Below are 23030 nucleotides of genomic sequence, written 5' to 3'. Positions count from 1 at the left end.
AATCCACACAAAGAGCACAAACCTTAATATCCTCATTCCTGCAGTGGCCCCAACATAAAATGGAGTACCAGTATGGAACGGCTGTGGAACGTTTTCTTTGGTTTGATCGAGGCATTTTTCTAAATACATCCTTAACCCATCAACATTTTCAACAAAGCTGCTCACTCCACCTGTAGAAAAATTACAAGATGAATAAGAAAAAATAACCCATCAACTGATTAAATGAAAGAGAAGGGGTTCTTGAAAATAGTCTCCTAATAAGAAGAGGGGGGTAAAATCATAGGAAAACAGTTATATGGTCCATAAAACTTACTGCCCATGTACACAAACAGTGTAATGGACATTCTAAATTGATATGTATAGTGTTCACCATTTGAAGATCAGATAACACACGCACTATGGTGTCATCGGTTTAAGTACTTCATGTGCACCGATGACACACTGCATCATCAAATACTTATTTTGTGGAAATACAGTATTTGCTAAAAATTGATGGTTATCTACAGTAAGGAAAACAAGAATTGCATCTCAGTGAGGCCTAATCAGAAGTGTGTCCAGGAAACAGATAGCAACAGCACATGTGTAGGAATGGTCAAGCAAATGTTCAGTACCTAGCAAGAATTCACATCGTTTTACAAGTATCAAGAGCTGCTATACTAAAATTATTTCTTACAGCATACTGAATGACTATCAGGAAATGCCTTTGCACTTTTTCTTCATAAAAAGGAATGTCTACAGAATTTCCACATAAAATGAAATCCCCAACATAATTATATTTCTTATGAATATTCTCAATAATAATCATAATTCTTTTGCATAATTTTCACATTTATTTCTTTGGATTTTTTAAATACTTTCAAGCATTGCAAAAATATGCTTACATAATGCAATAAATCAGAAGTTCATATGTTACAGTATGCTGAACCAAGATACAGAAAAAATAGTTTCTCTGGTGATGTGTAAATTTTGACCCCAGAAAAAAAGCATTGCACTAAATACAGTAACATAAAAGGTGGCTGAAGAAAAGAAAAGCAAGAGCAAAGTAACCCCCTGTAAGCCTTCCGGAAGAATTATCACCCTAACCTGCTCCTCATGAAGATTGATCACCCCGGGTTATCCCACCTGACAAACTGTCACCCTGATGATTCTGGGGGTGACAATCAGAAGGTCCTTAACTTACAAACATTCGGAGATACACAAACAAATCCAACTGAAACAAACAGAATTTGCATCAAAATATCTCTCTCTCTCTTTACAGCTGTACACATCGCAAGTAAGACCCCATCTAAAATACGGAGTCCAATTCTGGGCTCCAGTATTCAGAAGGATATAGATAGACTGGAAGCAGTACAAGCTAGGGCCACCAAACTAGTTCCAGCACTAAGGCAATTTGGATATAGATGGAGGATGGAACATTTGAACTTATTTGATCTAGAAACTCGACAACTAAGAGGACAGTTAATAGACGCATTCATAATTCTTAAAGGACTAACAAATGTAGATTACAATAATCTAATCACGCTTTGCACAAATCAGTCCCGAGGTAATGGATGCCAACTGGAATTGAAAAGGTACATCACCACTCAATGTGGCAATTTCTTTACATACAAAATAGCAAATACTTGGGATAGACTTCCTGCGGATGTAGTGAAGAGTAACACGGTAAACGAGTTCAAGAATAACTTAGACAAGATCATAAGAACTCTCTAAATGCTTAAACTAAATTCCTCTACCAAAGAGCAAATGGAGTCTCTGCAGATGGACTAAAAAGTCTGACACACACCAGATCCTTATAAAATGCACACACTCTCCAACTCTCTCACTCACTCTATCTATCTCTATCTGATCATGATGATATGCACATAAGAGCATTTTTCTCTACAATGATAAAAACGTAAATATAACATGACGGAATATATAATAATGTAGATACAAACTAACTGCTACAAAAATTAGTGGTGTAATCAAGATGCAAATAGGCAAATTGATATATCTATTTCTCCTAATCAATATGTTAGTTATATAAAATGTTTGCAACAATTATTATGGGAAATGTTTATACTCATAAAAAAGGGATGAAGGAAGCAATTGATCAATTACAAAAACTCAAGATACAATAAATCTCATAAAACTACATATAAATAGTAATCTAACTCTTATTGTCCCTATATTGTATTTGTAAATGAAAATAAAAGCAACATCAAAGGGATGTAAAACAAAGGCAGACTGCTAGTCACTAAGGTCATTCTGAGGTAGGCAGATAAGCTGCCGGATCATCCTCGGAAAGAGGCAGATTGCTGTGACTAACTTACAAAATCATAGAATAAGCATTATCAGAACTTACCTGAATACAGTTCCCTATTCAGATAAATCTCGGCAATAAGTTTTAATAACTGAAATGGTGATACATTAGTGTATATATCTCATCCAAATCAATATAAGCCTTCCCTTCTGGATCCGGCAAGGGCAAGGCATCCAAATTAACGACACTAGAATTTCCCTTTCGTTTACGACTAATGGAGACCTTTTGCGTCTCCACCAGGCAAAGGACTTAGCTCGATTGTTGAGTTAATTGCACCTACGTTAATACCACTTTGAAAATTTTGAGACGTACTAGGGGCAAAGCCTACACTAGGCTGAATTCTACTACCATCCAAAATATGATGCTTATCAAAAACCTTTTTCTTTGGTTCCATACAATAAATTTTATTATTAATGATACTATGGAAAGGTTGCCCATGACCACTTACGGCCAGAGGGATACCAGCCTGTCTTCTATTCTGGAATCTGGTGATCATATAGAGCTGAATCAGATCACAAGATGGTTTCACAATGGAAGAATCGAAAGTAATTGGAGAGAGAAAGGCTTGTTATAAGGTTAATGAATCTCTAGTGCACTGTGTACCATTAGTACCCTTACTGACCGATAAACTAGAATCACTCGGTAAAATTTGAGGAGTTACTCTAGGGTTCGGAACAGAATAGGTTGGGCTAGAATCACTGCCTTTGCCTGATGGTGCACTAACTTTTACTTGCAAGAAAATAGCAAATTGAGTAGGAAACTCATGAAGCTAACTACTACCACAAAAAGCTTGATAATAGTCAAGCAGTAGGCCTATTTCTAAATCATCCCCACAGTAATCTGCTCGCTGAGTCTTCTCTGGATTTTCCTCTGAATTAGAAGTTACATTGCTTTTATGTTTGGAGTCTTTTACATGTACAGTGGAACCTTGACATACAAATTTAATTTGTTCCGTTACCATCGTTGTATATTAACCCTTCTACCCCCAATGGACGTACTGGTACGTTTCACAAAACTCATCCCTTAACCCCCATGGACGTACCGGTACGTCCTTGCAAAAAACTATTTGCATTTTTTTTTTTTTGCATATCTTTTATATGAGAAGCTTCCGGCATTTTCCAAAATAATGAGACCAACCTGACCTGTCTATGACGAAAATTAAGGCCGTCAGCGCAATCTAAAAAAAAATATTGCAAAACGTGCTTGAAAAAGAAAAACACCTGGGGGTTGAGGGTTGGAAAGTTCGAAATAGCTTGGGGGTAAAAGGGTTATAACAGTTGTATCTCAAAGCATTTTTCCCATTTAAAATAATGTAATATGTATTAATCCGTTCTAGCGCTATGAGACTACACCAAAACACAGCTAAATTACATATAATATACACAATTTATACAAAAATAAACGAGTAATAACACACAATGATAAAATAACATAGTAATGTGATAAATGATAATAAATGTTAATAAAATCAATAAAAAAAAAGAAAGGAATTTTTCCGACCACAACGAAAGATGACATGAGGTCAGCAGGAGGAGGTGGTAAGGAGGGGTGGCAGGGAATGATTTATTCTCTTTTTATTTATGTATGTACACTAATAACTATGTAATAAACACAAATGAAATAACATTGCTAAACTAATTATTTTTTTTTTTTTTAATTACGTAAACACTTGCTCATCATCACCTTCACGTCTGGCCATTTTGACCTCACATTCCTGACTTTCATCACTTTCAGGTCAGGGCCTCTCGTGCCAACTCTTTGGCTTTTCTTTATTTTTTGTGATTTTATTCATCTTCACTTTTCTAACATTCATCTGTCATTTTTATCTAATTAATCATTCTAAACGCCTTCTTATCCCTCATTCCACGTATCCCCATTCCTTCTCGCATTTCCCAAATTCATTGATTTCGCTAATTTGATTTGTCTCGTCTTTGTCATTTTGTTTCGTCCTTGTCTCTCCCTGCCGTTTCACTATACAGTATCCGATAATAATGCATGTAATATTCACATTTTAATATCGTATTTATAATTAAAATCATAGCGAATTATAATCTTATGCATTGTTTACATTCAAATCACCTGATCAACCCTGCTTAGTCCGTCGTCAACCTCAATTTTCGGATCAAATAACTCCCTTACTAAACATGCTACTGCCGATGCACGATATTTTATAGTTTTTAGCTCTGGTGCTTGATTATACAGCATCAAAAGAGATTTAGCAAAGCAAAATAGATTTCATTTATTAGAGAGAGAGAGAGAGAGAGAGAGAGAGAGAGAGAGAGAGAGAGAGAGAGAGAGAGAGAGAGAGAGAAATCATTCATATTTCTCTCTCTCACTAAATATTCTATTTCGTTTTGGAGGCATTATTGCATTTTTGAGATCATTTTCTTGGGTTTTTTCTCATCACATGCTTTATCTTTAGCTTTGGGACCCATGGTAAATAATAAAAGACAAAATAACACGAAAAATAGGCACAAATACAATAAACTACACAACGATGTGTTAACGATGCAGCACCAAAAACAACAAACAGACCGAACGCCATCTATCGGTCGCCTATACAACTGTCACTCATTGCAAAATTGTATCACAAATATTTTGTTGTATATCAAAGCTTATATTTTCGCAAATTTTCTGTTGTATCTCAAAGCATTCGCATATTAGGGCAATTGTATGTCAAGGTTCCAGTGTATGTGGTCAATCACAAGCTGAACATGTTTTATAAGAGGGACTGGTAACTCCCCATATTCATCACTATCATATTCAAATACACTGCTTCCTTGACATGTGATAAAAAAGAGAGATTATAGATCTTTTTCACCCAGCAATAAATTCCTTGAACAATTTGAACAAGAATGCATAGAAAATCTAGAAAAATACATTCCCTATTTATCTGCAGCTAAATCACCTTAAAACACTGAAAACTATCCGGATTCACAGGTAGAACTATTGTACTGTACAAGTTCATTAAATACAGATTTGACAAGAAAAATAAAAATGCACAAGGTGATAGAATTACTAAATGCCCTCAATCCCATAAACCACAAAATAATTTCATTGGAGGGGCAGTGTTACTTCAGTGAAAGAAAATTATAAGTGTAGACATTGATATTTGACCAATTTCAGGAGGCAACATGAACATCAGGGAAGGTTCAGAGAAATGATAAAAAATAGATTGCATAAAAATTTTCAAGTATTTCATAAAAGATGCAAATTGTGATTCAAGCACAATAATTTCCACCTTTACATCCAAATTCTCACTTGTTACTTAAACAATCTCATACCTCCCCATTATCCTCTGTATTGACTGAAGACATAAAAGTAGAAGTCTGATCTGAATTTTCCCCAGACTACTACTTTTTCTACTACAGTATTATGCTTTCAACCTCTATCGTACTTTCTCTTTGCCATCAATATAATAAATTGTAATTTACGAATTAAAATAATGAGAATTCTGCGCATCTACTGTTTATCACATTGCTAACCCTTGCACATTGTATAAAGGATATTTGGGTCTGTCTCTTATAACAACATTCTATTAATGAAACATTTGACACAAACATGTTTAAAAAGCAGAAGAAATACACTGAGAATCCTGACTGATGTCCTACATACACAAAATGTCTAACACAAAATTGGGGAGATCAAGGAAGATTACAAAAATTGTTTTTATTAAGCTTGAGTGCTTCATGCAGACACCCAATGTAGTTTCTGCCACCCAGTAAAAGTGCAATTCTGAACTTCTTGTTCCCCATGGGGGAGAAAAGAAACTTTTGTTTCTTATTTGTCAGGCCAAAAACCTCGTGCTTCAATATCAACTCTGTAACTCATATAAAAGTCATCAAAATGATGTAACACATTAACCATACCTGCCATAAAACATCTGTGGATAAGGGTTACATCTCCAGTATCTAAGAGTTTCCTACCATCCCAGGAGTATACATAAATTTCACTGTGAGATGAACCAGCATCCATGACTATTCCATACTGCAAATAAAAAAAAAAGTTCCATCACAATTCAAAGAAAAATATAAAATAATATTGAGTAATTAGTAATTTTCCTAGTTATACAAACCTAAGTCTTTTCAAATCACAAATTTTTTTTCATTTGTATTTTTCATAACTATGCAAACTCAAATATTTCAAAATAGGAATAAGTCAGTTCTGCTGATATGGCTAGGAGAAAAACAATGCATCCTGTTTGGGAGAGTAGTGCAAGTGGTGAGGGAGTAGGGGAGAGGGACTAGGGCATATTCCCGCAAGGCCCAAATCCCCATTCTGAAGGTACGTACCAGCCTATGATTTGTGATTTGTTCAGATACAAATACAAACCTTCATTCTTCTAAATAGGTGAATCACAGTTAAAATAGGAAACCCTACCACATACAGGCTTTGAGAAGGAGCCCTAGGAAACAACCTTCTCTACAGGTATCTGTTCTTGGACCATAGGGGAGAAACGAGAAGCAGATCTCTCACCAAATAGGCTATCTCTCCAGGGAGGCAAACTTGACAAGAAGGTGCTATTAGAAGTACATGTAACAGGTCTGTAGGGTCAGAGGTCCTTGCCTTCTGAGGAGTCAACCAATCCCCAGAAAAAACTATTAGTCTCTGCAATGCACCTGGTAAAATTCTTCTCTGGATGGAGGACTGAGTATTTGTAATAGGGAAAAAAAAAAAAGAGGGGAGAAAAAAAGAATCAACATATTTATCACTCACAAAATCCACTCCAAGTTTGGCTTCATAAATGACCTGAACGTGCACTAGAGCACTTGTTGGGTGGCAATGACCGGTCATAAGGAGAAAGGTTTGAAGAGACCTATGGGTAACTACCTATAGGTTAGTGTGTTTTTAAGGTAGATTGTCTCTTTCACAAACCTCATTCAACACCTACCCTACTGAGGCGTTCTTCCTGAAGCCTAAGGTCGTCCCTATCCCATGAATCTCGTGAGCGCTAATGCTGGAAGGGGTCATGCAGCCCCTACTCTAGTATGCTCTCCTTATCGTTTTCGGCACAACTAAAATGAAATGGTCTTTCAATTAATCTCTTCTTTCCTCAACACGTGGCTACAAACAGGTTCTGCCTGTCTGGTCTGCCATTTATTTCAGTACCTCCTGATGGTTCTTTGGCAAATCGGAACCTGAACTGATAGAGGAGATTGAAAAAGACTCAAACTGCTCGTCACACACTGCAGGGTTCTGTGTTTAGACTACTAACTCCGGAACAAACTTAACCCCTTTACTACAAGGCAGAGCATTTGCCCTCAGTAGCTATACAGTACAGGTATACCTCGCCTTACTTCGGTAATTGGTTAGGCGGCGAAAGCTTAGCTCTCTCTTTCCGACTCAAGAGCGTATGCCTGTCACTGCACTCATCACATGGGGATGATTGCAAACAAGACCACTATAAAATTCACAAAGAGAGAGTGCAGATCTACAGCCAGTTTACTTACAAACCAGTTTTAACACCCACCCTTTCCCCAGCAAGTTCAAAAATCTTGCTTCACATCCATCACAATAGCAATCAACAGCTAACATTCCCTTTCTATAATAAAAAGAAAAATGAAAAATCAGAACAAGACTGTAGTTATATGTTTGTATTCATTACAGCTGAAATTTATGGTGAGGATCTTCTCACTCATATGCACCACCTGTCATCAACTACCTCATCAACGAATTCAACAACTGTTCCAGCATGCGCCGATATCCTTTCCCTACTTAAAGGACAGAAGTTTGTAATCGCTTAGTAACAAATCATACAAAACCAACTAAAAATGATGACATATTGTACAAATAAAAAAAGGCTTTGAATATGACCTTTAAGAATACATTAAGATGGAAAGATTTTTCTGAAGAGAAAAATTAATTCACTAAAAATACTACATTGTTGCGTCAACTTGAGAATTTATTTCAGCTCTTTTATAGACATAGAATTTATTTCATGAGGTAATAATTAAGTATTTACCATGGGTTTTGAGAATCCCCCTTTTCTGTTCAAAATACTTATACAGTATTTTAACATTTCTATAAATTCTTTATAATTCCTTAACATCTACTCTATAAACTTCTTATAGATGGAATATACTGTAGCAACTTTTATATTATATGAGAATTTTATATCATTTCTGACAATGCTATAACCACTGCACCTCTCAAAAATCAATAAAAATGTTAAATGGAGTACGTCAAACTATACTGGCAAAATACAGTAAATATTATGAGAGAGAGAGAGAGAGAGAGAGAGAGAGAGAGAGAGAGAGAGAGAGAGAGAGAGAGAGAGAGAGAGAGAGAGAGAGAGAGAGAGAGAGAGAGAGAGAGTGTTCAATTAATCAATTATTGTCTTACATCTATGTTACATACCTTCTGCACAGAAGGCGCAGGTTCCAAAAATGTCCAAACAGTATACGTTAGCCCCATTGCAGCAATTAGCAGAGATATAATGGTTACCAAAAACCAACTTCCAAATCCGAAAGTTTGTTCTTCATCATCTGTGAATGGAACATACATATGACATTAAATGTAAGGCATCTGAAATCACAGTGTAATCACATTAAAGATATGGATTATAATAAAATTACTAACATTTCTCTACACATCAACACAAGGATATCAATGAGGTAAAAATTATTAAAAACTGTAAATATGAATTTTTTCAATACTGTACTTGGCTAACATTTAAAGAACAAACTGTAGAAATTAGAGGATTAGTAGTGGAGCTGTATGACTAACCCTCTCATTGATAGATACCTACAACTGTAGTACAATACCCAATTAGCCATGGGTAGCATTTTTCATGGTCAACTTTGTTCTGATCTCAATTGACTAGCATTGAATGTACAGTATATTGGAGAAAAGTATATTATTTCATCTAGTATTCATTATGCTGATTCCCACATTGACAGGAAGATCGGTGGTGACAATCATCTAGGGTTACAGTACTGTAATTTTAGAAATCCCCCTTAAAATAAGTGATAACTGCACACTAAATATAGCAATTCTTTCACTCGAGAATGAAACCCTAGAAGATTTGCTCCGAGTATATCTTTGGTTGATACTTGAAGACTATACAAAAAAAAAAAAAAAATGCACAACAGGCCACTACAACAATGGGACCTAAACAACACAAATTATACACAACAAAAGCTTCCCTTAATTACAAGGAAGCAAAGTTGAAATACACTTCTATTTGATTAATTACTTTCCCAAGGAAAGATTTATTTATGAAATTAAAAGATGGATTCATTCCTCTGATGATTATCATGCATTTTATCTGAGGGAAGGAAACAGACTTTTCCAAGTTACAGCGTGCATATATGGTAAATGTGAGAATTTTTTTCAAGACCGCATAAGAGATTGGTGCCTCCCTGTTTCTCTCACATAACAACGTAGTGATGTTCAAGTACAAAGGGACAGTCCTGTTATTACTAGATCTTCCATTAACAATAGGACTTTAAGAATAGCAAGTGGCTCTATGGAATTGATATCGAGTCTATTTGGTTATGTTCCACATTCTGGGGCTACAACCCATCCTTCGTGGACTCATCTTTAAATTATGTGAATTCTGGGATTGTAGATTCAAGACAGACCCTTGAAAGTTGAATCTTTGGAGTGTTCCACCAGTCTAGCCCTTAATCAGCTCTCCAAACAGTAGAATAAGAATTTTCTTGAAATGCTCTGAAGGCTTTTCTTAACACGGGTTAGGGAGAACTGTAATGGCCTCATTACTTATTTGGTGGTGGGGGGGGGATGAACTTCTATAATCGAGGGCTATCATTAGTTGAACATTAGAAAATAATGAAAAACATGTCAGTTTTACCTAAACTTTCATAGCAAGAAAAATAGAACAAGGAAGGATTGCAAAAGAATTCATTTATATTGGGCAAAATGTGGCCCCCAGTTGATGAAAAGTTGCCCATGCCTGGCTCAGCATTTCCCTGGGCTGAGAGAAGTAAGCTGGAAGGACAATTGGAGAATCTGGTAAGAAAGGAATCTGCTTCAAAGGAAGGCCATACCTACTGGAACTTTCCAATCTCATAATCTCTTGGATGAGAGTTCAAACCATGCTCAACCCTTCAAGCTTTTAGCATGGTTTGCAACCTCACCGTTCTTGTGAGCTATGAATGGGGGGTTTGGGGGAGGCTATAGGTCTACCTGCAAAGTCATCAGAAGCCACTGCCTTCCCATCCCTGGTTCTAGCTTGGGTGGAGAAAAAGACTTGGGTGCTTATCATATTTGTATTTTGTTGGTCTCTTGAACTGTATCCCTTACCCTGGCTTGGCCACTCTAGAGAAACCTCTAAACCTGAAGAACCCAAGGCTCCACCAGAATTCCTAACTTGGAATTCATAACTCTAAATGGCACTACAGTATATTACTAGCATCTAAGGTCATAAAAAGATGTAAAAGTCTCAACAATACAATAAAAGCAAGACTAGTATAGCCAGTGGCGAAAGATTTAGTGGTATGGCACAAGGCTCAGAATCACACCAAGTGATTCAGGGGCATGATTGGCTTGAAAAAATCAAAACTGCTACTCACAAGAGATTCAAATCAAAGATGCTATTTGTACCATATTCATATAGGTGCCATTCACATGAAATTCAAAGGCAAGGCCAACAGAGAAATTCTTCTGCAATTCAGAGGTGAAAGTTTCAAATGCCCTGCAATACTCAACACAAGAGTCTGAAGTACAAAAATCTCCAGCATACTGCAAGAAACCATTATATACAGTACATTAGTTTGTTTTGGCAACCCTTAATGTTACCAAATGCCATAGCACAGCAGTCATATACTAAAGGCACCAGAACTCTTGACGTTTAGAGTAAAACTTTATTATTTAACGCTGTGAGGTCTTCTAAAATACCATGAATCAAAATGGCAAACATCAAGACATGAGAAGCATAAAAACTATGCAGAGAAAGGTAGAAAAGGGTGCACCTGCTGAGCACTTTGAAAAACCTGATATTCTCTGAATTAAAAGAAGCAGTAGAGTAAACCTCCCTAGCCTATAAAGTTCTAGTAGATAATTTAGAACTTACAAAGATGTTACTAAAGTTCTACCAGGCACTAAAGGATGAATTACCTCAAAAGAGGGGATAAAACTTTATTCATGAGAAACAGAGAATAGCCACGCTACTTGCAATTCCGAGGCCCAGAAGTCACGATTTGAGCGAGCATTCTTCCTAGCCCAGCTTCTAAGCACTTTACAGTAAGTTGTAAATTACAGCCAACACATTTCCAACTGAAAAACTTCCAAAACCATCCTTACATGCTTAGCCATCATGCACATTTCTTTTGCTTTTGAAATCTTAGTAAGGTTCAAAACATAAGCAGGTTGAATTTCTGAAAGGGATAGTTAACTCTTGCTGTTCCCCACTCCCCTAAATTGTGTCTACCTAAAGGTCATTAGGTTTATTTTGACTAGAAAGAATTTTTGAACTAAATGTCTACTGTAGACTATGTTTCTGGCCCTATAGTAAGCGTAATCTAATACTCCTCGTCCCAACATATCCCTATGCTCACTACATTGATCCTGTACTTTACAATCTTACCCTTAAAAGCAATAGAAACCCAATGAAAAAAGAAAAAGTCCTTTTACTGATTACTAAAATCTAAACTCAGAAGACATGCCATATATATTAAACTAGAACTTTATAGAAATCACACTACCATATAGAAAACCTGATAAGGGGTGCAAAACCCTCTTATAAATAATCACTACCACAAAATACGATGTCAACCAAGGCGCTAACACAGTAAAGACAACTATAACAAATATTGTAGCTACGGCTACTGGCGCATAGTAGTTGTTATTGAGATATGGAAGGACTAGCTGGGCAAATTCACTACTACAGTACTAATCCTCTAATTTCAAACTTAGGTCAACCAAAGCTCAACTTTCAAAGCCTGTAGCACAATAAATGTTGGGTAAGACTAATTGAAATAGAGTACTGTATTCATTAAAAATTTTAACATCAAAATCTGAAAAGTGAAGATTCTTACGGAAGTAGTTTTTTCCCTTGTATGATGAATTATTAAGATAATATAATTGATACATAATGTCTTCATGAAATGGTTTTATGTAAAAAATATTTCTTAATATGTCATAGTGAGTGTAGCGAACAATATCTTATTACAGTACAGTACTATGCTTTACAAATGGTTATTCAGAAATATTTAACAAGACTGTTCATACTATGTAATACATCTGTCTGTAATGTGAAATATTTTATCCATATAAAACAAAACTTACCAGAAAGCCCAAGAGTGAGTGTCTCTCCATCATCAATACCACATTCTTCGAGGCTCTTATTTGGATTAAGGAGCAAGTTATCTTTACTTCGTATTACATAACCACTGGGAGTAACACCCTACGGAAAATAGTAAATATTCCACTTTTAAAGTATTATGGCAGATGAATGCATTATTTAATCAGTAAAAATTCTCGCAATGCTAATAAAACAATTATGGTTCTTGATAAAAACAATAATTTCACCAAGGGGATGCATAATATAACCCAGAGAAAATTGCAGATATGAAAATACAGTTCATGGGTTCTTTCTATGAATTCCTATTTTCTTTAATCAAAAAATTATTACTGTACTCAACAAAGAACTGCAGTGAAAAGTAATTTTTAAATTTCTCTGATGTAAATATATTCAATGAACAAAGCTTCACACCGAAATTCAATAAAACTATATAGGATTGGTATTAAAGTAACATACCTTCATTAACAACACCATAAAAATAGTAAGAAATGACACTGAGGATAACATCGAATCTAAACTGGACAATTTATAATGAATATAACACATGCAAAGCATTTACAGTAATACAGTAATTTACTGTTTTTAGACAATCTATCTCACCTTATATTTACAGTAGCTTTCAAGTAATTTCTTTATCGTGTGAGTTGGAGGAACATTAACTATCAAGTAACCTGACAATTTGCCACTCAGTGAACTCCACACAGTAACTTTCATTGTGATGATTTGTGTACAGTACTTTCTATGATGAACAATTATATTCTACCACATCTTCTGTAAAGTCTGCAAAATAAACAAACAATCTTGTTACAAAACAGGAATGAAAGGGTCAAGTATCTTCAAAACATCACCTAACATTAACATTACAAAAATGACTAAAGTAATTTGTATTTTTCCTATTAATACAAACATAGAGCTCTTTATTAGGCAATATCCTTTCGGCAAACCTGGAAGACTAACCATAAGACTTTTAGCGAGGTATAACTACCCCACTGCTAGTTAGTGCTAATACACACACCTGTGTTTTCTCGTCACTTTTGGTTACAGACAGGACTTGCAGGAGGATAGGTGATGTCGGGCCAAATTTGCTTGAAGAGCTCAAGGCTTGTATCGTTGAGAAAAATAACAAATTTTAAGTAATTTGTATTTTTCCTAACAGTACTTACCTCAAACTACTTTCTTAGGAGTATCTGGGATCTCCTCCCAACCGACCAGAGTTTTGTGTAGTTTACCCTAGTCCCGTTTTCTATGAGGGGTAACCTCAGGTGGAGTGATTACGCGCCCTGAGGCTAACCCCGGGTCAGAGAGCATGCTTGCTCAGGTCTCGATCTCCAGTAAGTTCTTGATAGCTTAGGTATCTATGAAGTCCAGCAAGGCACTCGGGGTAGGATGGGCCGAAAGTAGTTCGAGGTAAGTACTGTTAGGAAAAATACAAATTACTTAAAATTTGTGATTTGTTCCAACACTGAGTACTTACCTCGAACTACTTTCTTAGGAGACTTATACCTTAGGAGGTGGGAGTGTCCTTCAGGACCTAGAGACCGTGACGAGTATAGAAGAGGAACCTAGGTAGGAGACTAGGTTCTGCTGACCTCAAGGAAAACACGAGAAAATAGGGAAAACTACGCAAAAAACCATCTTAGTGTCTAAGTAACTCACTTCTGCAAGAATCCTAGGAGACATGTCCTTCCAATGATAATGTATCCCATGGCAGTTTCAGGGGGCTACCCGAGTCATTTCCGGTAAGGGAATAGGGGAAGGAAGAACAAGGGGGCTTAGGAAAGAACCTGTGTCTCTTGGACTTGCTACCCGCAGTTACCACTGGGGCTACACCTTAAAACCGTTTGGAGTGCGGAAATGACGGGACCGAGCGAGAACCCGTCCAGGGACTTTCTCGAGTAGTTCTTCAAGTAGTGAGCCGTAAAGGTAGACTGGCTAGACCAAGTACCTGCCCTCAGGATTTGGCCCACTGCCATGTTTTTCTCAAACGCCAATGAAGTATTTAGACCCCTAATGTCGTGGGGTCTGGGCTTTCCTGGAAGGGGGACCCCTGCACTACTGTAGGGCCTGACGATCACTTGCCTTAGCCAGAAGGAGATAGTGTTCTTGGAGACTGGCTTCTTCACAGTCCCGAGGGAAATGAACAGACGCTTGATCTTGGGACGAAGTCTAGCTGTCCTCTATAAATACTGCCATACTGCCCTGACAGGGCAGAGCAGCAAGTCCCTCGGGTTGTCCGAGCGAGGGATAGCTGGCACTGAGAACCCTTCAACTTTGGGGTCCCAAGCAGCTGGATTCTGAGTCTTGGCTACGAAGGAGGGTAAGAATCTGAAGGTAGCTTCTCGCCAGCCCTTCGAGTGTGAGATCTCGTACGACAGGCCATGAATCTCACCTACTCTTTGCTGATGCCAGAGCTAAACGAAAGACTGCCTTGAGGGTGAGCTCCTTGTCTAGAATGTCTTTTAGAGGCTCAAAGGGAGGTTCCGAAAGCATCTTCAGTACCCTAGCCACATCCCCCTGGGGCACTCTAGCGGCTTGGGGGAAACACGACTGCTCGAAGCTCTTGATGAGCATCGAGATATATCTGGAGGCACCTAGGTCTAGGTCCTTCAGGAGGAAGACCTGGGATGGACGTGCCCACTTCGTCCCTGAGATAGACCAGGAAGTCTGCTATCTCGTGAATGGAGGCCCCTAACGGCCTGATGTTCTTCGAGGAGCACCCCTTAGAAAAGGTAGCCCACTACGCCTGGTACATCTCGACTGACGAACGCCTCAGGTACCCTGACATCCTTGATGCCGTCCTCGACGGAAATCCTTCCTTTCTCAGGAGACGCTCGATAACCTCCACGCGTGAAGGCGGAGGGACCGAGGGTTTTCGTGGAACCTCTGGAAGTGAGGCTGCCGGAGAAAGTCTGGTCTGTCTGGAAGTGGCCCAGGTGGAAGGCGTGCCAGTTCCTTTAGATCCGCGAACCACTCTCTCTCTGGCCACCAGGGCGCTACCAAAGTCACCCACAGGTTGGCCGTCCGTCTCACCCTGTGAGGACCTGTCTGAGCATCCCGAAGGGTGGAAAGTCGTTAACGTCGAGATTGCCCCAAGGGTGTTGGAAGGCGTCCTCGAATGCTGCTGCTGGATCTGGCACAGGAAAACAAAACACGGGGAGCTGTGCGTTTAGTCTCGTGGCGAAGAGGTCTATCACTGGGGAGCCCCATTTAAGGAAGAGGGTTTTGACCACTTCTGGGTGTAGGGACCACTCGGGCCCTACCACTTGACCCATCCTGCTGAGGCCGTCGGCCAGGACGTTCCTCTTCCCTGGAGAGAACCTGGCTGAAAAATTGATTTGTTCCACTTCGGCCCATTCCAGGAACTCCACCGTGAGACTGCACCGTTCCTTCGACTTCAGTCCTTCTTGTTTTTTCACGTAGGCTACCACCGTGGCGTTGCCGCACACCGAAGCCACGCCCTTTGTACGGTCCTCATCTCCACGTTTATGTGCACGTTCGTCTCCTCGACTTCCCATTTACCTTTTGCCGTTTTGTCAAGAAGATGGGCACCCCAGCCCTCTTTGGTTGCGTCCGTGAACAGGAGCATCTCCAGAGGGTCGGTTGCGAAGGGCATTCCCTTGAGGGTGTTCGTTCTGACGTGCCACCACTCCAGGACTTCCTTCGTCTCCGGGGACACCACGACTATCTTGTGCGGGGAGTCCTATCAGTTTTTACCAGTCCCTGGCTCTCCTCGGCTGGCCCGACAGGAAGGGCCAGAGTATCTGTTTCAGGCTGTCCAGTCTCTCCGCGGAGGGGAAGGCCCTCGCCATCCGGGAGTCTAGGGTCAACCCTAGGAAGGTCATCCTGGTGGAGGGTATCAGCTGGGACTTCTCCAGGTTGATGATGATACTCAAGACGTTGCAGAACTCCAGGAGCTTTGGGCCTTGTTCCCTCAGTACTTCCTCTGAGGCTGAAAGCAACAACCAGTCATCTAGGTACCGAATCTGGCGGACGCCCTGTTCGTGCGCCCAGTCTGACACTGTTGCGAAGACCCTCGTGAAGCCCTGAGGGCTGTCGACAGTCCGAAGCATAGGGTTTTGAACTGCAACGTTTGGGTATTCCATTTTACCCTTAGGAACTTCCTGCTGGAGGGATGGACAGGGACCTGGAAGTAGACGTCTTTGAGGCCTATGGACCTCATGAAGTCCTCCCCCTTCAAGGCTGCTAGGACCGACTTCGGAGTGTCCATCTTGAAGTTGGTGTTGCACACGAATTTGTTGAGGGCTGAAAGGTCTATGACCAGTCTCCAGACCCCTGTCGCCTTCTCCACCAGGAAGAGCCTGCTGTAGAACCCTGGACCCGGTTTCTTGACTGGTTCTACTGCCCCTTTCGCCAGCATTGCCGAGCCTTCTTCCTGCAATGCTGCTACTCTCAAGGGGTTCTTGGGTGCCAACCACTCCGCCTGTTGATCTGGGATCCGAGGTGGGGGTCCGCTAGGAAGGGCAGCCTGTACCCCTCCTTTAGTACTGCTACGGTCCCTGGATCCGCTCCGTGGTCCCGCCATGCTTGCCAAGATCGTTTGAGGCATCCCCCCCACCTGAGGCGTCAGCAGGAGTAGGGGGCCTCCCCTCCTATCTCCTTCGAGAGCCGCGGCCTGAACGCCCTCTCTTGGAGCCCGAGTAGGAGGGTCTGAAGGCTAACTGTGGAGTCGAAGCTCCTCTACGGGGGCCAAGGCAAGGGAAAGATAAGTGTGCCAACTTCTACATCCGACGGGCGGACGGAGCCGAAGAGGCACTGGGCAAAGGGGGGGGGGGGGGGGGGGCTCTCCAGTGGCCACTGAGGCAGGCACTGGGAGAGGAAATAGTCCTGTTCTAGGAAAACCACTTTGCCTTCGTCACGGATGGAGCCGTCAGGAACGGGGGTAGCCATCATGGGTCTACCCCCTCCCGGGGAAATCCGTGGGGTTTAAGTACCCTGCCATGTCAGCAACCACCTCCGATGCTTGGATGGGGCTGGCCGGGACGATGGCACGGCTGGCGCCGTGCTCCATCACGGATGGAGCCGTCGGGATGGAGGTAGCCGTCATGGGCGTGTCAGCGGCCACCTCCAATGCTTGGATGGGGCTGGCCGGGACGATGGCACGGCTGGCGCCGTGCTCCATCACGGATGGAGCCGTCGGGATGGAGGTAGCCGTCATGGGCGTGTCAGCGGCCACCTCCAATGCTTGGATGGGGCTGGCCGGGACGATGGAGCGGTTAGCTCCATCACGGATGGAGCCACCAGGACGGAGGTATCCGTCATGGGTCTACCCCCTCCCGGGGAATCCGTGGGGTGCGAGTACCCTGGTATACCAGCGGTTGACCACGAAGCCTGAATGGAGCTGTCGTGGTACCGGGTATGGATGCCATGCTGCTGGGTCGAGCCAGCGGCTGCCTCTGCTGGACGGATGGAGCTCCTGCGGACCTGCGGAGATCCATGGAGCCGCGGGCTTCCCCGTGCTGGCTGGTTGGTTCCTTCGTTCAGGGCGGGCCATTGAAGAACCGGAGGCCGGGACAAGGCTGCCAGTCCGAAGGAGCGACTCTCTCCGCTGGGCGGGAGAAGTCAGAACCTTCGCGGGCTTATGCCTGTCGACCGAGACCTGGTGCTATGACTTCCGTCGATGATCGGGTTTGTTGGAGGAGACGTACCGCGAGGATGGCGAAGGAGCTCTAGGAAGCCAGCCAGTGAGGGCCTCTGCTGCACGGGGGTATCTACCAACCTGCTGAGGCCCGAGAGCCAGTCCTCATCCGTTGCGGGCTTCGGTTCGTCCAGGCTGTGGTGCCGTCTGATGAGAGCTAGTACTTTTCTGTACGCAGGGGCCTCGTCCGCTGAGCCTTCCGTCGGATGCCCTTCTGCCTGAGAAGGAGCACCTACGACGGGGGGCCCCGCTTGGGGTGAAGGCATCCTTTGTCGTGGTACGACTTCGGCGGTTCTGGATGGAGGACGGGCATCGCCGCTGGGACGGAGGCCTCCGTCCTGGACTTCTCTCTCCCCATGGAGGACCAAGCTGCTGCGGGCTTTCTCGTGGCTGCTAGTTGTCTTTCACATTCTGGCCGGCCTGTCGAAGTCTTGGAGGCTGGGACACGGCTGCCAGACCAAAGGGCCGACTCTTCGCTGGGCGGAAGGAGTCGGAACCTTCGCGGACTTATGCCAGTCTGCCAGAGCTTGCTGTAGGGGGCATACTTCGGAGTGGGAGAACGAGCCCTTGGGAGCCAGCCAGAGGTATCCGGAACTGCTGAAGCTCCCAGGAGGTGTCTGCGTGGGATGGCGACACGCACCCATTCCTCCCTAGGGGGACGACTTCTGTGCATCCTTCTGGGAGATCCTCCGACGGGCGCGCTGACACATGTGACGGGGGTACTCCGACGGAGGACCTCGCACGTGGGGGAGTCCTGGACCGACGTTCTTGCGGGGGTTCCCGTCGAAGGACGGGCAACGCCGTCGGGACGGGGCCTCCGTCCTGGGTCCAACATCTCTTCCGGAGGTTCTCGTATCTGCGGGCCTGCCCGTCGAGGAAAGCCGAGGGCTGCGCTCGTGACGAGCTAGGTGGCCTTTGGAGGTCAGGACTCGGCTGCCAGACCGAAGGGGCGACTCTCTCCGCTGGGCGGATGGAGCCGGAACCTTCGCGGTCTTACGCCTGTCGACTGGAACCTGCCATGATGAGTCCCTCCGTCGGGTGCCGCTGCTGCCGGAGGAGTATCTATCCGGGGAGCTCATCCTCGGACGCCAACTTGAAGGGCCCAGCGCCGCAGCTAGCTCCAGCAGCCTGTCGCGGTGAACCATCACCCACTCACTGCTCTTGGGGGAAACCTACGCAATGGGGTCCGACGGCGGGGAAAACTCCTTCTCGGCGGCGCCCTCGGCTGCAGAAGTGACTGAAAAACACGCCAAAGAGGCTGGAGAAGAATTAGGGACATTTTTCCCTCACATGGGGTCATCAGAGGAGACGTGGCCTGCTTGCACCAGGACTCCGTCTCCCGTATACACTCCCGCCCCTCCCTAGGCCCCTCACTCGCCTGGAACGACACCACAACCCCACTATCCTGAAGATCAGACTCTTGGGGAAGGGCCGCGGGCCTCTTCCCCGCAACGGACTTACCTCGTCCCCTACTCTGGGTAGGAGAGGGTGGTAGGGAAGCTCGGTCAGACGAGACGCCCGGCGAAGCAAGGGAGGCTCGGCTTCATAGGTGACCTCTTCGTCGCCTACTTCTTGGTGCTATACCGCACCCACTCAGACTCCTGGGGAAGAGCAATGGGCCTCTTCCCCACAAATGACTTACCTCGTCCCCTACTCTGGGTAGGGAAAGGTGGCCGAGAGGCTCTATCCGACGAGGCATCGGGAGAAATAAGCGGCGAGGAGAGGCTCGGCTTCCTATGAGACCTCTTGGACGCCTTCTTCTTCTTGGTGCCGAAGCGCAACCACTGCACCTCGTTCCAGGACTTGCACTCCGGACACGTGACTGTAGGAGAACATAACCTGCCCCTACACGACGAACACAGAGGAGAAGGGTAGGAAAGGGTATAGAATGAACACAATGGGTCCACGTGGGGACCGCGTGAGACACAAAGGGTCGCACTGGGTAAGGAGAGAGCGTCGTGATGTTATCGCGACGCGACCAGAGAACTTACTGAAGATCGAGACCTGAGCAAGCATGCTCTCTGACCCGCGGATAGCCTCAGGGCGCGTATCACTCCACCTGAGATTACCCCTCATAGAAAACGGGACTAGGGTAAACTACACAAAACTCTGGTCGGTTGGGAGGAGATCCCAGATACTCCTAAGAAAGTAGTTCGAGGTAAGTACTCCGTGTTGGAACAAATACAAATTCCTTTAAATTTGTCATTTGTTCCGACTAAATAAAAACCCTTTCGCTCTTTACTAAGGAAGAATTACCCCTAAGGAGAGTGGAAGTCCTAACCAACTGGCTTTGTCAAGGGTTTTCTCCCCCTTTGTGCTATGCATGTATAAGGGGGAAAACCCTGACACCTCGCTAAAACCTACGTACAATAGCACACTTCAGCAGCCTGAGCAATCTGTGTGATTGTGTGATACTAGCAGTGCGACGGCTATAGGTAATAATTCTCAGAAACGTAAAAATCTTTGAACCTATCTTATACATTACCCAATCCCACCTCGTCAAGGGGTATGGGGATGCAACAAGTATATATTTCTATACCAGGTTACACAAGGGAAATTGTTTCACCTGCTGACTGAGGACACCAGCTTGCAGAGTACTGTAAGTGCTTTTACCAAAGAGAGGGGAAGATGAAAGAAATAAAGAAAGAGCCAGTCATTCTTATCATTTATTCCAGACTTAATACCAGGTAACCTCGACCCTCCACCATCTGCTACTTATCCATCAGGGAGCCCGAGGTGATTAAACCACTTATTGTGAAGCCACCACAGGGCTAATGAAAAACGTCTCCATGTTCCTGTGGGTCATGTTTTACAGGTACAGTACTGTAGTGGGCGGTGAAGGTTGTTTGACGTTTCCACATACCACTTTGTAGGACCTGTGTCACAGTAGTTCTTCTTCAACCCTAGGGATGTGCATATGCCCCCAATGTCATGAGCTCTAGGTCTCCTCATCTGAGGAGAAGGATCAGGATTCAATGTCCGGTCTATGACCTTGCGAATCTATGCAGAGATCGTATTCGTGGTGCCAATCGGTGGCGAGCTCCTGCAGTTTTCTTGAGGTAGTACTTCAAGCTCCTCACTGGATAAAATAGCAGTTGATCTGGATCATTGAAAGCACTACGAAGACTCGCAATACTGAAGGCCCCGAGTCTAGGATCCTCTATTCCTGGATTTTGAATCTCGGCGATAAACTCGGGGACAAAGCAGAGCATTACCTCTCCCCATCCTCTGAATAGGAGATGTTGTAGGGAATACCATGGAGTTCACCAACTCCCTTGGTAGAGGTCAAAGCGAGCAGAAAAACCATCTTCAGAGACAGGTGGATATCTGATGCCTGGCATAATGGTTCGTAAGGAGATCCCTTCAGAGACCAAAGGACAAGACCCACGTTCCATGGAGGTGCCCTAACTTCCAACCGAGAAGAGACAACTCCAACAAGAGGAAATAACTCCTTTCAGTCTAAAGGCGAGGCTCAAAGCTGAGTAACAGTTTCCAGGGCAAAGACCGAGAGGACTTTTTCCTCCTGAGGGTATACAAGGAACTCGTCAATTCCTAGAAGTCGCACCTAGGGGAAAGATACCCCTTCCACAACACCCATCCACAGAAGACAGTCCACTTAGCCTGGTAAACGCCAACTGAAAATTGCCGGAGGTGTCCGGACATTCTTTCCGTAAGGTGTTGCGAAAAATCTCTCTGTGAGGAGATGCTGGATAGTCTCCAAGTGTGAAGAAGTAAGGATCATATGGCCTTGAGGAAGATGTTCATGTGTGGTTGTCAAAGCTGATCGTATTGCGGAGGAAGCTTTCTTGGGACTTACGTCAGCAGCTAAAGAAGGTCTGGAAACCATTCTGCATGATGCCATAGCGGAGCTATAAGGCTCATTGCTAGATCAGAGGATGGTTTTGCCTTGTTGAGCACCCTTCTCCTCAGGCAGAACGGGGGAAATGTGTAACGTCGAGGTTGTCCCACCATTGTTGGAATGGATCTTGCCAGAGAGACTGAGGATCCAGAACTGGTGAACAGTAGAGCGGAGCCTGTTGTTCAGTGACGTCGCAAACAGGTCCACTGTAGGGGAACCCTACAAAGTCAGGACTTTGTTTGCTATTAATTGATTCAAAGACCATTCAAAGCCCACTATCTGAGTCGCTCTGCTCAGGTTGTCTGCAAGCACATTCCTTTCGCCTAGAATAAAGCGAGCAGATAGGGACACTGAGTTGCCTTCTGTCCCACTTAGCATCTTCACTGCTACATGACATAGGTGCTGCAAAAAGGAACCTCCTTGCTTGTTTACGTAAGCCACTACCATGGAGTTGTCGCTTATCAACACCACCGAGCGACCAGTCATGAACTAATGGAACTGCTGCAGGGCTAAGAAGGCTGCCCTAACCTCCAAAAGATTTATATGCAGGGATACTACGGACTCTGACCAGAGCCCGTAGGCCATGTGATTTGTGTCAACCGAGTGTGTCTTACACTTTCGAGGGATCTTGTTAAACTTCCAAGGGGATATATCATTTGTTATTTCTCTCATTTTATTTCCAACTAAACTATCCCCATGCTGTTGCCATTTATTATAAATCAAATTCTTAATGCTGGGTAAACAATCATCACAGAGAATGAGATACCATATTGGTAGCAACTCGGCTGCAGCATTCTTTGCCAGTAAATCTGCCGTCTCATTTCCAGATACCCATACGTGTGCCGGAATCCAGTAAAATTTAACTGTTATACCTCTCAGTCCAATAATAAAAAGCCATTCTAAAATAACAAATTTGGAGATAATTTGTATTTTTCCTAGCATACAAAAC

The 23030-nt window shown here is 43.1% G+C and overlaps 1 protein-coding gene and 1 pseudogene across 1 annotated transcript in view; one reads left to right on the top strand and one right to left on the bottom strand.

Annotated features, from left to right (window-relative positions):
* LOC137657851 (E3 ubiquitin-protein ligase MIB1-like) overlaps window positions 1-23030 on the top strand; it is a 421337-nt pseudogene that overhangs the window by 328409 nt on the left and 69898 nt on the right.
* Window positions 1-23030, bottom strand: part of LOC137657793 (ectonucleoside triphosphate diphosphohydrolase 2-like) — an 85043-nt gene that overhangs the window by 44092 nt on the left and 17921 nt on the right. The window contains exons 2-6 of the mRNA XM_068392317.1: window positions 13167-13346; window positions 12551-12668; window positions 8660-8787; window positions 6172-6289; window positions 23-170 (exon numbers count right to left, since the gene is read on the bottom strand). Coding sequence (XP_068248418.1) covers window positions 23-170; window positions 6172-6289; window positions 8660-8787; window positions 12551-12668; window positions 13167-13280 — 626 coding nt within the window. The 5' untranslated portion in view covers window positions 13281-13346. The remainder of the gene's footprint in view (window positions 1-22; window positions 171-6171; window positions 6290-8659; window positions 8788-12550; window positions 12669-13166; window positions 13347-23030) is intronic.

This window comes from Palaemon carinicauda, chromosome 1 (assembly GCF_036898095.1).
Source record: "Palaemon carinicauda isolate YSFRI2023 chromosome 1, ASM3689809v2, whole genome shotgun sequence".
Classification (NCBI taxonomy): domain Eukaryota; kingdom Metazoa; phylum Arthropoda; class Malacostraca; order Decapoda; family Palaemonidae; genus Palaemon; species Palaemon carinicauda.
The sequence above is the reverse complement of the archived record's forward strand: the minus strand, read 5'-3'. Positions and strand labels throughout refer to the sequence as shown.